General features: G+C 56.0%; 1 protein-coding gene across 4 annotated transcripts in view; it reads right to left on the bottom strand.

Moving 5' to 3' along the window:
• CRTAC1 (cartilage acidic protein 1) overlaps window positions 1-16,273 on the bottom strand; it is a 149,292-nt gene that overhangs the window by 51,817 nt on the left and 81,202 nt on the right. For all 4 annotated transcript variants that reach the window (XM_012654458.1, XM_012654460.1, XM_012654459.1 and 1 more), the window contains exon 3: window positions 10,700-10,896. In XM_012654458.1, coding sequence (XP_012509912.1) covers window positions 10,700-10,896 — 197 coding nt within the window. The remainder of the gene's footprint in view (window positions 1-10,699; window positions 10,897-16,273) is intronic.

Below are 16,273 nucleotides of genomic sequence, written 5' to 3'. Positions count from 1 at the left end.
TTTACTGCGAGGAGTAGATGATGCACGTTAAAGGTCGGCTTCTCCCCCCAACAAAGTGGCAGCTATTATTAGGCAGCGATGAGTTTTGCTGGTTTACAGATGAGCTACTTTCTAAGGTCTTTTAGAGACATCGGCTCTGCATCGCAGGGGCCTGGTGAGAGTCGGGGATGCCGTGAGGGAGTGTGTGAGTGAGGGTGAGTGTGCACATGCGAGCGAGTGCGCGAGAGAGTGTGAATGCGTGTGTGGGGGTGCGAGCATGAGAATGAGTTGGTGAGGGTGCGTGGTGAGAATAAGAGCGTGCGAGAGCATGTGTGAGACAATGAGCGTGAGTGTGGAGGGTGTGTGGGCACAAGAGAGAACGAGCGAGTGTGAGAACGAGCGTGAGGGTGCGAGGGTGTGGAAGTGGCAATGGCCGTGAGAGTGAGCGACAGGGTGGGATGAGGGAGGGTGAGAAAGAGAGTGGGTGCGTGAGCACACGTGAGTGACCGTGAGTGCTTGTGCAGGTGTGTGTAGGAGGGGGCAGAGTGATGGCCCCTCGGGTGGCTCAGCCCAGGAGAGGACAGAGGGTTTGGTCTCAGGGGCCTCCCGCTGGGCCTCCTGAGACCACGGGACCCCCAGCGGCAGGAGTGTCATCCGTGGGCTCTGGAGTTGGCCTCAGGGATGCTCACCGGACTCCAGGGAGCAGAGGCCCTGACGCCGGGAGGAGGAAGAGGCCCTTCGTGGGGAGGGGCAGCGGGGAGGCGGACTCAGGAGACCTGCCCGTGTTTGTGGGTGGCAGCGTGAGCTCAGGCCCATCTCTGAGGAGCCCAGACGGGGATCTGCACAGAGCTGCTGTGCTTGGGGGGATGCCCACGGGGATCCGGAGGAGCTGGTTCCCCGGACAAAAACACGGGTACCCGACCCACTTGGCCCGTGTCTCCTTTTGTCAGCTGTGAGGTCTGGGGCAAGTCCCTGATCCTCTCCCGGTCTTGGTTTCCACTGAAAGTCGTGCATAACCGCAGTGCCTCCCTCCCGGCGTCGCGTGGGAATTGCACGAGAAAATGCACATTGTGAGCTGGTGACAGCTACGAGAGACCCCAGGCCCACAGCCCCAGGCCCACCATCCCTGGGGTCCAGATGTCTTTAGAAAGTTGGATTTTTTCCTTCATGTTTTAGAACGGTAACACAGTGCACACTCCGCTTATTACATAACAGCCCCGGCAGGGATTGGGGCAGCACCCTGTAATTAAACACATTAATATTTCTGCAGCAAAACATGAATATTCACACCAAATGGGATAAATAAAGTCTGTAAATAGCTCATAGCAGCTCAGGACAGGTTTTGCTATCAAATGAGATTCCCCCGAACTTGAAAAAAGCACTGAGGCTTTCAGAGTGTTCTGGATTTCAGGACTGTGGAGAAGGGACTTGGACTTCGGCTGCTGTCTTCACGGCTGTCCCAGAGGCAGTGGCAGGCTTGTCATTGCTTCCAGACACCTGGGTGGCCTCTGAGGATGGCCCCTGCAGGCTTCTGGGTCCCCAGCTTTCCCCCACAGCAAGCAACCCTTGCCCATCTGTCCAACCAGGGCCCCCTTGGCCCTGTACCTGCAGCCAGCCTCCAGTCCCTTCCTGAAACACCCTGGCTCCACTCCTCCAAAGCTTGGGCCACAGAGAGAAAGTGGCTGTGGCAGCCAGGGCCCTGCAGAGCTCCAGTGGGCACCTCTGGATTCAGCAGAAGGAATTTTCTCAAGCCGCTGAGCTCCTGCCTCAGCCAGGAAAGGGTGACCCGCTTTGTTCACCTCATCACCTCCAATTCCCTCTGTCCACCCCAGATAGCCTTCCCAAAGTGTGCTTTGTGGGACCCTTGTCTCTGTGAGCTGCCTGGAGAAAGGGTTCCACGATCATCTGAGTTTGGGAAGGACTGCACGCTCACCTGCCTCTTGGAGATTCACAATGACATTGGTCTATCAAAACTTTGAAAAGTCCTGCAATAATTACCTGCTTAATTTTATTTAACCCAGTCTTTCCCAAATGTTCCTTGGCCACGGAACCCCTTTTTGCAGACCACCTATTAGCACCCTGAGGAACCAGCACTGTCCTTGGCAAATTGCTGTCCTGGGGTGCTGATGTCCTGCCAGGCTCTGGCTTTTTGGCCAGAGGGGTTAGGGTGCCTTGTGCTGCTGGCACCACTCCTCTTCAGCCTCCTGGCCTCCGAGCTCAGCAGGGATGCCCAGAAGAATAAACTAATTAAGGTAAAATGTGCAACAGCGATGCGGAGCCTTGTAGATCATAAATGGGAACGGCAAAATCAATGGCAGCCCTTCTGCAGGCAGAGGCCCGGAGGCCGGGGCGACAGAAGCGATGGGAGCCCATGATTTAGGAAGAGCAAACGCTCTGGCAGCTGCAACCTGGGTAATTAGGTGTGTCAGGAAGACAGATAAACAGCGAGCTGTGCAGGTCGATGGCACAGGCAATAAACACCCAGCACTGGCCCCCGGCCCGTGTCGGCGTGTAATCCTGCCTTCTGGCTCCTTGTAGCTGCATCCCGCCCTGGGGTCCCTCGCTGAGTCAGGGGGCAGCTGCTCTGCAAGAGGAGAGGCTGTCAGGGGCAGGAGAGAGGGACCTCTTGAGTCCCTGGGGGAGACACTGAGAGGATGGAGGCCTGGGAGAAACAGGGGGGACCCAAGGAGGGACAGGGGGCTCTGGCGGTCACAGCCCCCACGAGAGGCGAGTCTGGGAATTCCCATTCCCACTCTGACTCTGGCATCTTGGCATTAAAGGAGCCTCGGAGGTCTCAGAGTCCATTGGAAGTGCCAGTTGTTGCCAGGCGGCCGGGGGAAGATGCCACCGTGCTTGCTGGGGCCAAGCGCCATGCCAGGTGCCGCGGGAGGCCACAGGAAGCGCGAGGCTTGGTCCCCGCCTCAGGGTGCTAATGGTCCATTCACAACACAAGCAGTAAGTAAAGGAGAGGCCGTGAGGCGCAGTGACACTAAGGACACCTGCCACCTCCACAGCACTTTCTCTGTGCCGGGGCTTCACGTGCACTCACTCGCCCTCACCACACCTGGGTGCCGTCTCATGCCTCCTTTACACAAGAAGTGCCTGAGCCACAAGAACGGCGGGGCCTTGCCTAAGATCCCACAGCTAGCAGAGCCCAGCAGGGCAGGATGGGACAGTACATTCAGGAGACACCATGAAATCAGGACGGAAGAGGTTGCTGGGATCAGGGAGGCCTTCCTGAGGGAGGAGGCACGTGACCTGGGACTTGAAGGGTCAGAGTAACAACAGCAACAACTCCCGTATGTATGGGGCACTTAGCACGGCCAGGCTCTGCACGAAGCACTTTCTTGTTTTTACAACTGTTATCTCATCTAAACCCTGCAGACCCTGAGAGGTGGTGTAGCCCCATTTTACAGATGCAGAAATTAAGGGGTAGAGGCTAAGTCAATTACCCAAGGTCACAGACCTGGTAAGGGGTAGAGAGAGAGTCAAACCCAGGTCCTCCGACTCTGAAGCCTGGGTCAGCACTGCACTCCACAGCTCAGGCAGACAGGTGGAGTGGCGCTCTAGCAAGCAGGATGGCAAGAAAAAGGCACAGAGGGGACAGTGAGCTGGCCTAGAGAGGAGGAGAAACATGGCAGGGCAGGGGAGACCCAGCAACCCCAGAACCAAGGGCAAAGGGGTCATTCATTGGTGGCTTCTGATCTGGGGAAAGTCAGGGGGAGACAGTGTTTCTAGACGATTGAGTTGGCCGTGGAGTGAGCTGGCAAGGGAGAAACTGCAGTCAGCAGGCCATTTTTGCAAGAGCTCGGGCTTAATGGGGTGTTGACAATGGGGGTGGGGAGGAGGCGCTTGGTGCAGTGGCCACAGCAGGAGGGCCAGAGGGACTGGCTGGGTATGGTTGCAGAGCAGGGGAGCTGTCCACAGTGTGGGGACAGTGACCCAAGCAGGGACGCTGGGCCAGCTGGGGGTGAGGAGTAGGAGCTTGGCTTCAGAGAGTTTGTATTTAAAGTAGTCGAGACGTAGCCAAGAGGTCACCGGCCATTAGGGGTGGCAGCAGCGGGGCTGGAGCTGGGGACAGGGGAAAGACCAGGCCAAAGACAGAGTCCCAGGGAGCAGCCACATTTGGGGTAAAAGAGGGAGAAGGGGCAGAGAAGGAGTTATTGGACAGACAGAAAATTAGAACTAGAGGGCAGCCTGGAGCCATGGCAGGGTGAGATTGGGCCATAAAGGGCCATTCCTAAGGACCACTGGGTGGAGTGCCCCTCCCCAGGGGCTAGCCCCACCCGGGAGATGGCCTGACTCACGGTCTGACACTGGTGACACAGAGAAGGGTGGGCAGGTGTGTGCGGCAGGGCAGAGGCCTCAGCCTCCAACCTCATTCATGAGGCAAACAGCAGGGCTGGTGGGGTAGCCAGGAGCATCCCTTCCTCCAGGCTGACCGTGGGCAAGTCATGAACTTGGCTTTTTCTTATCTGGAAAATGGGATCATGAGAATGGGCACCTATTTATCAGATTGTTGTGACGGTTAAGTTAGATAATATATGTAAAGCACTTAGAACAATGCGTGGCACATGATAACTCCAGTAAATAATAACAATGCCATCCTCATCCTCATCCTCACCCAGGGAATTACATGGCATGACCACAGCAGATCCTCAATGATCCACACCCCAGGACCCAACAGTGACATTAAGTATAAAAGGCTTTACAAGGCTCAGTCAATGGAAAACCAGCAAGGCAGTGATGGCTGCAGCGGAAGAAAGTAGTTCGGACAAAGGACACTTTAGCAGAGAAGGCCAGGCTCCCCTGGGTCCGATACAGTTGCTGGCCCCAGCCCTCCTTCCTCCATGCCAGGGTGAAGAGGGAAACCCCTTCGGCTCCTGCCAGGAGCTTTGCCCACATTGGCTCCTTTAGTCCTGCCCGTGGTCATGCCAGGAGGATGGAGTCTTCATTCAACAGAGCGAAATCAGGGCTCAGGGGGTTAAATCATTTGCCTAAGGTTGCACAGCTGCTGTGAGGTGGCCACGCTGCGCTTCGAACGGTGGTCTGCATGCTGCAAAGCCCCCTGGTATGACAGAGCTGGGGCCGCTCGTGGGGGACAGTGTCAGCTCCCAAGGAGCCTCGTTCTTTGTTAGCACCATGGACGCTGCCTCTGGCCCCCGACTCCTCACTGCGCTGCTGTGGCCGCCTTGCTCCCTCCCTGCTGCTCACTGGGCCGTGTGTGTTGAGGAGCCCGAGCGGGTCCCCGAGCGTGGCCGTGCTGGGACAGCTGCAAGTCAGGATGTTGCATCCACGTGAAAGCTGGTTGGGGATCAGGAGACCCTAGAATCCGTTTTAGGACCTACAGGAGCCTAGGAAAAGAGGGCAGAGACTTGGGCAGTACATCTAGACTTTCCTGGGCACAGGAAGATTAAAATACAGATTCTGGCCTAGGAGGTCTGGGGGCCTGAGAGTCTGCATTCGTAAGAGCTTCCAGCTAGTCCCAGCGCTGCTGGTCCGTGCGTGCATCACACTTTGAGTCGTGAGGTGTAGAGTACCTGGGCGTGGCTGGCACCGGGCCTGGGGGAAGGAGCCGCCGCACAAGGCGTGCTTCTCTCGAGAGCAGACGGCTCATCTGCTGTGAAGGCAGAAGAGGCTGGAAGTGCCACCACCCGAATCCCCCTCTTGCCTCTAGCACGGTAACTGACGCCACCTCTCTTCTCTAAGAGGTCACAAAAGCCCCTGCTGAAGGCCTCTCTAAGTATGATGCAGAGCCCAGAAGCCATAAAAGAAAAGAGTGATAAATCCAAGTCCATAAAAATGAAAATTTTCCACATTACAAAACCCACCACGAGCAAAGACATAAGAAAAATGACAAACAAGGGAAAACTAACTATTTGCACCTTGTATTACAAAGGGCTAATTTCCCTAATTTATAAAGAGGTGTTACAGATCAATGGGAAAAAGACCAATAATCAATAGAAAAAATAGGCAAAGGCTATGAGCAGATAAGAGATTCAAATATATAAAAATATTCTCGGCCTCACTCATTTTAAGAAAAATGAAAATTAAAGCTATACTTGGATATCAATATTTTCCCATCGGATTGGCAAATACTGAAAAAATTGATGAAACACTGTGCTGCGAGTGTTGGAAAGCGCTCACTCTCATGTGTAGCCGACGGGAACGTAACGAGCAGCGTCCCCGTGCCGGGCAGTCTGGCAATGCCTAGCCAAGCTGCACACTTACAGTCCTTTGGCGCAGTAATGCCATTTCCAGGAACTTGTCTTACGAATACACCTGCCATTGTGGAAAATGGCATGTTGGACAGGCTTATTCATTTGGCGGCACTCTTCGTAAGGGCAAAAGATCGCAAGTAATCTTTCATCAACACAGGACTGATCGAATTAATGGCAAATCTATACAATGGAGTACTATACGGCCATGAAAAGAAGGAGAAAGCTCTCTGTGTACTGCTAGGAAATAATATCCAAAATATACTGTTAAATAAAAAAAGAGCAAAGAGTGGAACCGTGAGTAGGGCACTCCACTGTTTGCGCAGGACGGAGGGAGGCACGTGTATTCTTTTAACAGGGCCCTGCACATAGCGGATCTTCAATGGCCATGTTGTTGAACTGAGTGAAAATAAGGTAGTGGCGGGGATCACGGTTCGCGCTGACCCATATGCTACCCATGCTCCCCTGCCCCCGGCCAGGCCACGTGGGCGGGAGAGCTTGGGCTGCCCAGTGGAGCAGCTGGGGTGGACTGGAGCCCAGGGGGTGGTCTCTGCCCAGGAGCTGCAGGGGATCCCAGGGTCCCCTCGGCCCCGCACACTCTCCCACCTGGTTTTGATTGAGTAGTGCTGCCTGATGTACCCCCGTTTGTATTTTTCCAGGTCAATCAAACCACAGCTGATTTCCGGGCCCAGGCCTCCTTGGATGGTGGTCAAGCTTCCTCCTTTTCCTTCCCCTTCTCTAGGGGCCAATTCCTAACCCTTGGCCCCAGCTCACCTGGAGCCCTCGTCTGGGCAGTGTCTTGTTCATACAGGGTCCTTTTCTCTCTCTGCTCCTAGGGCCTTTCTCCCATGGGCCGGCAGGACAGTCAGGGCCCTTTTACAAGCTCAGACCTTCTTCATAGCCACAGAATGACAACAGCTTTTGTTTAGAGTGCTAAGTCCGAGGCACCATAATAAGTGATTTTGATTCATTATCTCAAATGTTTATTCAAAAATACGTATTTAATGCTTGCTAAGGGACAGTCTGGAGCAGTAAGCAAGACAAAGTTCCTAGCCCCAAGGAGTTAAGACTGCAGCGGGAGAGATGGATGACAAATAGTGTATTTTCAGATTAGTGGTGGGTGCAGCGAAGGAAAATAAGCCAGTTAAGGGCACAGGGAGAAATGTGGCTGTGCCTTTAGATAAGGTGCTCAGGGAAGACCTCATCTGAGGCGGGGCCTGAATGAAGAGAAGTGAGCCTTGCGGACATCAGCGGGAAAAGCATTTCAGGCCAAAGGAACAGCAAGTACGAAGGCAGCATGTGGGAATGTCGTGAGCGAGGACGAATTGGGGGAAGGTGGTCAGAAAGGCAGGCTGGGTCACACTGGGAGCGATGGCAAAGACTTTGGATGTAGCGTCCCGGGCCGTTGCAGGGAGCGGAGCGCATGTAGTCAGTATTTTTCCTGTCCTGCAGATGAGGGAGTGGAGACTGAGAGAGGTCAAGTATCTTGCCCAAGGTCACCCAGTAAGGGGCAGACCCCAGGTTTGTACAAACGGACTCCCACAGGACACTGCCAGGAGCAGGTTCTCAGCCCTCTTTTGGGGACTGCAATGCAGGGCAGAGGGACTGTCCTTCCGTAGGTCCCTCCAACACCCTGGCGCAGGCTGATGAGGCCCACAGCTGAATGCCATGGCCGTGCCTGGGCCGGCTGGGGCCTCTGGAGAGGCTCTCAGGTTCCCCACAGTGGGCAGAGTGTCAACGGCTGAGCGCCGCGCCAGGGACCGAAGGAAGTGCTGACACGACACAAATGTCCCGGTTCTACACCCCGCCCACTGTCGATGCGTCAATGGAACCACTCAGCTGAAAAATTAACTCAAACCCACAGACATCCCTCAAACCCACAGAAGGGCAGCAGGAGGTGTGGGCCTGGGGCTGAGGCTGCGGGCCACTGTCATCCTTACCGCAGCCCCGGGCCAGCTCCAGCCTCTCCAGATGTGCCCTCAATCCAGGAAGCCCAGGGCCAAATGTCCAGCGAGGGCCAAAGGGGACCATGGAATGAACAACACAGGGACTTTGCCCTCAAGGAGCTGAGAGTCCAGGGGTTGGGAGACAGGAGTCAGATACCTGGAGAGATGTAAGGGACAGAGAACTGGGGACAGAGCGTGAACTCCATGTGGGCAGGATCCTTGTGTTTCGTTCACTGAGGCATCCTCCGTGCCCACAGTGGTGCCTGGCGCATGCTGAGTGCTCCATACACGAGTCGGGCTATTGTTGGGCTGAGCGCGGAACTGACATGATGCCAAGTTAGTGGCGTTTAACCTCAGCTGCCCCTGGGGATCACCTGGGGAGCTTTGCGATCTGGTGACAGGGTCTCACTCCCAGGTTCTGAGGGGACTGACGGGAGTGTAGCTCAGCTGGGGTGGTTGACAGTTCCCCATGTGGCTCTAATGTGCAGCCTGGGTGGGGAACCACTGCTCTCGGATGCCCAGTGGAGCACTCTAAGAGCGTGGGAAGGGCTGGGCTTCGGAGACACCCGGTGGGTCCTCTTGCCGGGGCGCCGAGCTTGGTGTGTAGGGGCGAGTCTGCCCCTTCCTCTGGTGTCCTGCCTGCCGGGCCTCACTGAACATCCCTTCCACGGTTCCTGTCCCTACTTCCCAGCCCTCCGGAGTCTTCCTTGGGACTCACCCCTTCTAAAGGCATCCCTTGACACTGCTCCCTTCCTGACCTTGTCCCACATTAAAGAGTTTATCAGCCCATCAATTAATTGTGTCCTAATCCAATCTTGGCTTGGCTGGAGAGAGGGCAGTAAATCCAGCTGGGTAATCATGCCCTGATATTTGTGTAGGGATAATTACTATCTCTCAGGCCTCACTTGGTGGCACGATGAGATGAAAACCCATAAAACACCACTTGGGGCTGTGGCTCATTGTTTCTTGGCTGCACAAGGCTGGCCACCCGCCAGCTCGCCCGCCCCTGCCCCTGGCAGGGGCCCCAACCTCGTCCCCTCCCATTCATGCGGCTGGCAAGGCTCAACGTCAGGGCAGTCTAGGGGCTGGGTCCTGGCTCAGACTTGACATTGTGACCTGGGGGAAAGCCAACGTATGTGTGTTGCGGGGGCAGGGAAGGTGGTCCCCATAGCCAGGCAGTCACTGGCTCCAGGAGGTCGGGAGGTCCCAGACGGTGACTGCTCAGGTCTGAAGTGCAGGTCTCATCCAGAGCCAACACAAGAGGCTGCTGCCATCTGGAGGAGTCCAGTGCATGCCCGACCTGGCCCCACAGGGACACAGGGCCCTCTGTCCTCCTGGTGGGTGCCATGGCCTGGGACTCCCGTATAGATGTCATGGCCCCACAGGAGTAAACTTCATTCTAGCGGGCTGAGATCCTGGGATCTGAGCCTGAGAAAATGTGAGCGTCGGGGCAGGAACCACCTTCATCTGCAGCCCCAGGAACATGGTCCCCAACTCACGAGGCACTGAGCAACCACTGTGGGTCCAGCTGCCCACTAGGCTGACGACACAGGATGGAAGAAAGCTACAGTGTCCTGATTACAAGGACGATCTGGAGTCAGACTCCTGGGTGTGAATTCTGGGACTTGCGAGCTGTGTGGCCTTGAGCCTCTTTGTGCCTCAGTTTCCTCAACCATAAAATGGAATTTACCAGTTCCTACCTAAGGGAGGTGTGTGAGACCTAAATGACATAGTTAACGTAAACACGTAGATCAGGGCCTGGCACAGTAGGCGCTTACGGATTAGCTGTCATCACACTGCTACTATTACGTAGCCTTCTGGGCATCAGTTTTCCTCATCCACTCCTAGTGTGCAGGACCTGGCTACTCAGAGTGGTCCCTGGTGCAGAAGCATCCCAGTCTGGGAGTCGGGCACAAATGCAGGGCCTCGCCCCCACCCCCAGACCCGCCGAGCCAGTCCTGCATTTACACGAGACCCCAGGGGACGCGGGTGCACACTCCAGCGTGAGACGCTCTGGGCCAGAACAGGCTCCGTGAACTCCAGGTCTGTCTGTCTCAAAGTGACACCCCCAGCACCCTCTAGTCAGGCATAGAGCGGATGCTCGGCAAGAATTTGTGGAATGAATAAATGAGCTCAGCTAAAGGTAGTGGGGGGGGCCTTGGAGGATTTCCAAGCATTTTAGAGAGCCCCCTTTGAGCCAGCATGGTGGTTCCAGGGCGGCTGCAGTTGACGGCATAACCCAGGTGAGAGAGGTGAGCGCCTGCACCAGGGCGGGAGCAGGGGGCGGAGGCGAGGGAGCGATCACGAGGGCTGGGGCTCGGCCTGGGAGAGCGCTGGCCTCCTCTGTCCACTCCATGCATCTCCAGACCCGGGCCCTGGAGCTGAGAGCCACAAGCTCAGGCACAAGAGAAGGGGTCGTTCTGGGACCAGGGGAGGCCCCGGAGGCAGCAGGGGACTGTGGCTGCTGGGATCCCCACGGCCCTCCCCCCAGTCGGTGCTGGGAGGGTGAAGGCGGGGGTGGGGGAAGCAGGAAGAGGCCCGAGGCCCAGTCCCTACCCGAGAAGGCGTTGTTGGTGTTGAGGAAGTAGATCTCCTCACGGCCATCCCCGTCGATGTCGCAAGCCGTGACCCCGATGGCATTCCCCTGCCGGTCCCGCAGCGCATAGTAGGGTGAGCTGCGCTCGTCCACCGCGATGTTTACCAGCCGCTTCTGGGCCCGGTCGTACTTCAGAACCAGGTTGGGGCCGTTGTACCTGGAGGAGAAGCCGGGAGGGGATGTTGGAGAGGAGCAGCTGGGCTACCCAGTCCCACCTGGCCGGAGCACTGGGCTCGGAGTCCTCCTGGACACACTGTGGGGCGATTCAGAACCAGAGTGTTCCAGGTGAACCCTTCCCAGCCTTACCTGGGGGGTCCCTGAGTCCCTGAATCAGATACTGGGCCAGGCAAAGTGAGAGCCAGTTGGGCCTGTGTGGGACACGCTATAAGGAGCAGGGTCGTGGAGGGGAGTGGGCAGCTTGTGACAAGCTCCTACCACAGGCTTCACTGAAGAAAACAAAAACCTCCCTGACATTTACCTTGCCCATTTCAATGTATAATGAAAGGCACTTTCAACTTTTGATCTCATGAATTTAAATCTAACAACAATGAAGCTCAGAGAGGTTGAGTGCCCTTCTCAAGGTAACACAGTAAGCAACAGGTGCTGGGACTTGAGTCCAGGCCCTTCCTGCTATCCGAAGAACCCTTGTGTGAACGAGCTGTGGAGGAGCAGAAGGCTTCGCTATTAAGGTTTGAATAACTCTTTTTTGCCAGAAAGTCCCAGCATTTAAACAGTAGCTTGGAGTTAGCATCTTAGATGGGAGAATACAAACACATCTGAAGTGATTAGATGGACCTGCCAGAGGATCTCTTTCTCTAAGGCACTCAGGACAAGAGATTATCGAGCCCGTCACTCACGTCTCCTGTTATCTCCTGTGTCTACACAACCTCCTCGCTGCACTGAAGCCCCAGGTATGTTCCTGCCTCAGGGACTTTGCACTTGCTGTTCCCTCTGCCCAGGATGCTGTTCCCTCTGCCCAGGATGCTGTTCCCTCTGCCCAGGATGCTGTTCCTCCAGATATGCCCAAGGCTGGCTCCCTGTTTCTCCCTCGGGCCCTTGCTCAACTGTTCCTTCTGAGAGAGGCCTTACCTCCTCCTGCTCTCACAGTGTGCAACCACCATGACACCCTGCACCCCTCACCGCTGCCCTCTTCCCGCAGCTTTGGCCCCCAGCTGGCAACTCTCTGTCTTCTTGTTTATCTCTTCCTTCTCTGTCTGGTCCCATGAGAATATCAGCTCCAGGAGGGCAGGACTTTTTCTCCACTTTGTTCCCCAGTGCCTGACACACAATAGGTGCTCAATAAATATTTGCTGAATGATTGAATGAATGAAACCTCAGAGTTCACATCTGAGTCATAAAAGCTTAGATATCCCAAGGACGACTTCTTCCCGTCGCCTTTGCATCTGGAGCCCTGCAGGAAAGCAGTGTGCCCAAGGTCACCCCCAGGTAGCACAGTCACAAACGTCTGAAGCCTCCTCCCGTCTCCTGGGGGCACCAGCTTGCCAGGCCCTCCAAAGGAACCCGGCCAAATACCATCCACACAGTGTCCGACCTCTTGCCCACGTTTCAGCCTGAGTGTGCACGTCCCCTGTGAAGTCCAGGTGCTGGCCTCTGCACCGTTCCCAGCTGGGAGCACCTGGGGAGGCGAAAGAACTCTCCAAGGTCCTTGAGAGAAATCGCTTCTTTCTTTCCTGAAACACATCCAACCTGCCCTTTCCTTCGTCCCCAGGATGCAGAAGCCGGTGAGGTTTGGGGGATGCTGAGCAGCTGGCCGGGTGCCTTCTGGCACCCTCGGGGTGTGACAGGAGAGACAGAGCTCACTGGGGGCTGAGTCAGCACCCCGTGATGGAAGGTTGTGCCTTAGACACTTTGACGAAGGGCGTCTGAGGGCTGCGCCTTGAGGGTGCTGCACGACCTGTGGAGACGTGTCTATGCGGGGCAGACAGAATGCTTGGGTTCCAGCACTGTCAGCAGCTGGCTCCAGGCCTTGGGGACAGGAAGTGCCTGGTGAGGGCTACACACCAGTCCGGAACCCTCGGGTCTTCCGTTCTTCCATCACTCCCGCCCCTCGTAAGACGGCTCTATTCACAGAGTGCTTGGCCTTGTTAAGAGCGCTTGTCCGTGCATCGTCTCACTTAAGCCCCGCATGATCCCAGGAAGGAAGTAGGAAACGCGTTTTTCTAGAAGAGGAAACTAAAGTGAGGTCCAAGGTTACACAGTTCGTAAGTGGCAGCGCTGGGCCTCTCTGTCTCCAGGGTCCAAATCCTTTGTTCTTTCCGCACTGCCTAGGACACCGATGTTCTTAGTCCTGCACATTTTGTTTTCTGGCAGTCTCCCCCAAAGTAGCGACCCTGAGAAATGCCCGAGAACTTCACGTAGATGTAGATGGCAGAGAGAATGATAACCCTACATCTCCACAGCACTTTACCGTTTATAAATCACTTTCTCTTCCTTGATCTCATTTGCTTCTTAAGGGTCCTAGCTCTGCCAGAGATTGGGTTGGTGGCCTTGGGCCGGTCGGTTCCCTTCTCTAGGCTCTGGGTTTCTCTTCTGTGAAATGAGAGTGCTGGACTAAATCAGAGGGTCACAAAATGCGTGCACAAATGGGGCCATGGGCGTGCCGCTGGGCCCTGCGTTTCTGTGTTGATGCATTTTATTTTATGCATCACATTCCACAGCACGTTGTTTGAGCAAAGGATTCCAGAGCCAAAGTTTAAAAGCTCCTGGACTAGAAGCTCTGTGGGTCCGTGAGTCTGACTGTAACCTTCCGAGATGAGCAGAGCAGGTGTCCCCTCCCCCAGGCTAAGGTGGGGAGCCGCTGTATGAAGCCCAGCATTGACACCCCTAATTTACACCCTCTGCCCCTTGGGTCTCCCGGAATGTCTTTACCATCCCCTGAAGCCAGCTCCCAGCGGGAGCCGAGGGACCATGGCCTCCCACATGTTGGAGGCCAGGCCTTTTGCCCTGTGTTTGGGGTGGCTGGTCTACCCACAGGTTCTTGCATGCACAGCAGTGACCCTGGGGAAGCAGATGGCCCTGGCTCATCTCTTCTTGGAAGAACATGGAGGGTAGTTTCAGGGAACCTGCTAAGGAGATCACAGGCTGGGTCAGATTCTTCAATCTGTTACAGAGGGAGCACATGCCACAGAGGCCTCCCCAAATCTACATGATGGCCCGGGATGAATCCTGACACTCGGGCCCTCCCCCCAACCCCCCAATCCACCCCTAGGGACTACAGACACAAGGCCAGACCAACAACTCCTGGGTTGGGGTCTTGATACCCTGTGGTGCAAGGCCAGGGGGCAGAGCATGGAGTTGCCACTCCCTGCATCCGCCCTGGCCGCCCTTTGCTGCTCCTGCTGGACGGACTGCCGGAGCCCCTCTCAGTCTTCTCCCCCAGGAGAAACAGCCTCACTCCCTCCCCCTCTTCTCCAGGAGCTGACGCTCCAGTTTGCTTCCTCGCCTTCCGCTGAATACTCTGTCCTTTCAGGCTCCCGTGGCTTTGCTCAGCTGCAGCCGCCCTCTCCCGTGCAGAATGTTCTCCCCACCCTCCCTCTCGTCCTCCCACGAAGCTGCCCCGGCTGCCCCGTCTGGATGTGACCTTCTCTTCTCTGGATACGCACAGCGTTTTGCACCGTGTTTATTCCTGCGAGGGCAGAGCTGTCTGCGTTCCAGCATCGCTTCCCTCATTAAAACATATGCTTCTTGAGCCCAGAAGAGCGGCTGCATCTCTGCATTTGCTGTGCCTGGAGCAACGCTGGCACACAGCAGGTGCTCAACCAACGTCTGCTGGGTGCAAGAATGAGTGAGTGAGCGAGCGAGTGAGTGAGTGAGTGAATGAGTAAAAACAGCCGTGGGTAACATTAGAAGAGCAGTCGCCATGTGCCAAGTGCTATTCTAAGCACTTTATACCCACTATCTCATTTCATCCTCAGACAGTCCCAGCACATGGGTTTTGTTAACATCCCCATTTTACAGATAGGGAGACTGAGGTGCGGAGGTTCGATGACTGGCCCACAGTCACTGCATGGTGTCAGTGCCCAGCTGACCAGCCTGGGGAGCTGGAGTGAGCTTCTTGGGATTACACATTTCCTCTCCCTGACACCTGCCAGAGATTTGGGGCCACTTGTAGAAATTCAGGAGGCTTTGAAGCTCAGTTAAACAGAGCAGGGAAGCGGAACAAGGTCCCACATTCCTGGAAAGCAGTTGTGGCTTCCTAACATCAAAGGATGGGCCAGCAGGCAGAGGGATTGGCTCGGTGGCAACTGTAAAATCCCCTTGAGAGACACCATCAAGGGCACAACCGATGCCGTGGGGAGGACGGAGTCTGGGGCTGGGCCAAGGCAGCCGGGGGTGGGGTCCTGGCCCTGCCACCGCCTGGCTCTGACCCTGAGCTCGTCATTCAATTCCTCTAAGCTCCAGCGTCCTCACCTGTACCTCGGGCCGCCATACACCTCACAGGATGGGCGTGAGGACTACGTGCAAGAGTGTGTGTGACACTTGGTAAACTGTGAAGAGCTGCACAATCCGAAGTTCTCATCATTATTAAAAAAAAAACCCAACCCGGAGGCACCATCTCTCACTCTCTGGTGATCGTGTTGACAGTTTCCAAACACACGCTAGTGTTTCTCCTCCGCAGACACCCAGCCTGATCACTCGTCCTCTGCAGGTATCTTTCCTTATTCCCCTTTATAACCAAGCTCCTCAAAGTAGCTGTCTTCACTCTCCGACTGTCCTCGTCACCCCGCCTTTCCCCCAACTCGCCAACGCCGCTCCTGCTACTGTCATGGTGGCTTTCGTGTGGCCACATCTCAGGGCACTCCTTTTCTGTCCTTGTCCCCCTGGCCCCTCAGCCGTATTCGGCTCATCCCTGCTCCTCCTGCCTCTGCTCTGCTCTCCCCTCTGAGAGCCCGTCCTGGCTCGGCTTTAGCGTGCCACTCCCTGGTTCCTGCCCCCTCCCTGGCTTCTGTCCTTCCCCCTCCGCACGTTCTTCCTCCTCGCCCCACCCTCTCACTGTTGGCCTCCCCGGGCCTGGCCCTGGGCCCTCTTCTCTTCCCTCCCCTTTCACTAGGGGACAGCGGTGACCTATGACCGACAACTCCCGAATTCAGGTCTCCAACCTGGGTCCCAGTCCCAGCTCAGACCCACACATCCTACTGCCAGCCTGACGTCCCCGCTTGCACGGCCCACAGCCGTCGCTGATGGGACATGTCTGGATGGGACAGTCGACTGCTCAACCCCTCCCTCCCGCATGAGCACCCTAAGGCCAGGAGCTTGGTGTCAGCCTTGGTTCTCCCTCCCCCCGCCCGGTGTACACATCGAATCCATCAGCCCATCCTGTCACTCCCACCTCCTAAAACATTTCAAACCTCTCTCTTCTTTCCTCCCTCACCACCACCGTCTCTGGAGAGGTTCCTTTTTCTGTTTCCTCACCTGCCCCTCCCCAAATCTAATTCCACCGTAGCCAGAGTCATCTTTTTAACACATAAATCAGATCCGTGCTCCTGCCTAAAACCCTTTGGTGGCTTCCCATT

Source organism: Propithecus coquereli, unplaced genomic scaffold (genome assembly GCF_000956105.1).
Source record: "Propithecus coquereli isolate 6110/MARCELLA unplaced genomic scaffold, Pcoq_1.0 Scaffold440, whole genome shotgun sequence".
Lineage (NCBI taxonomy): Eukaryota > Metazoa > Chordata > Mammalia > Primates > Indriidae > Propithecus > Propithecus coquereli.
Note: the sequence above shows the minus strand (reverse complement) of the source record. Positions and strands in the feature narration are given on the sequence as shown.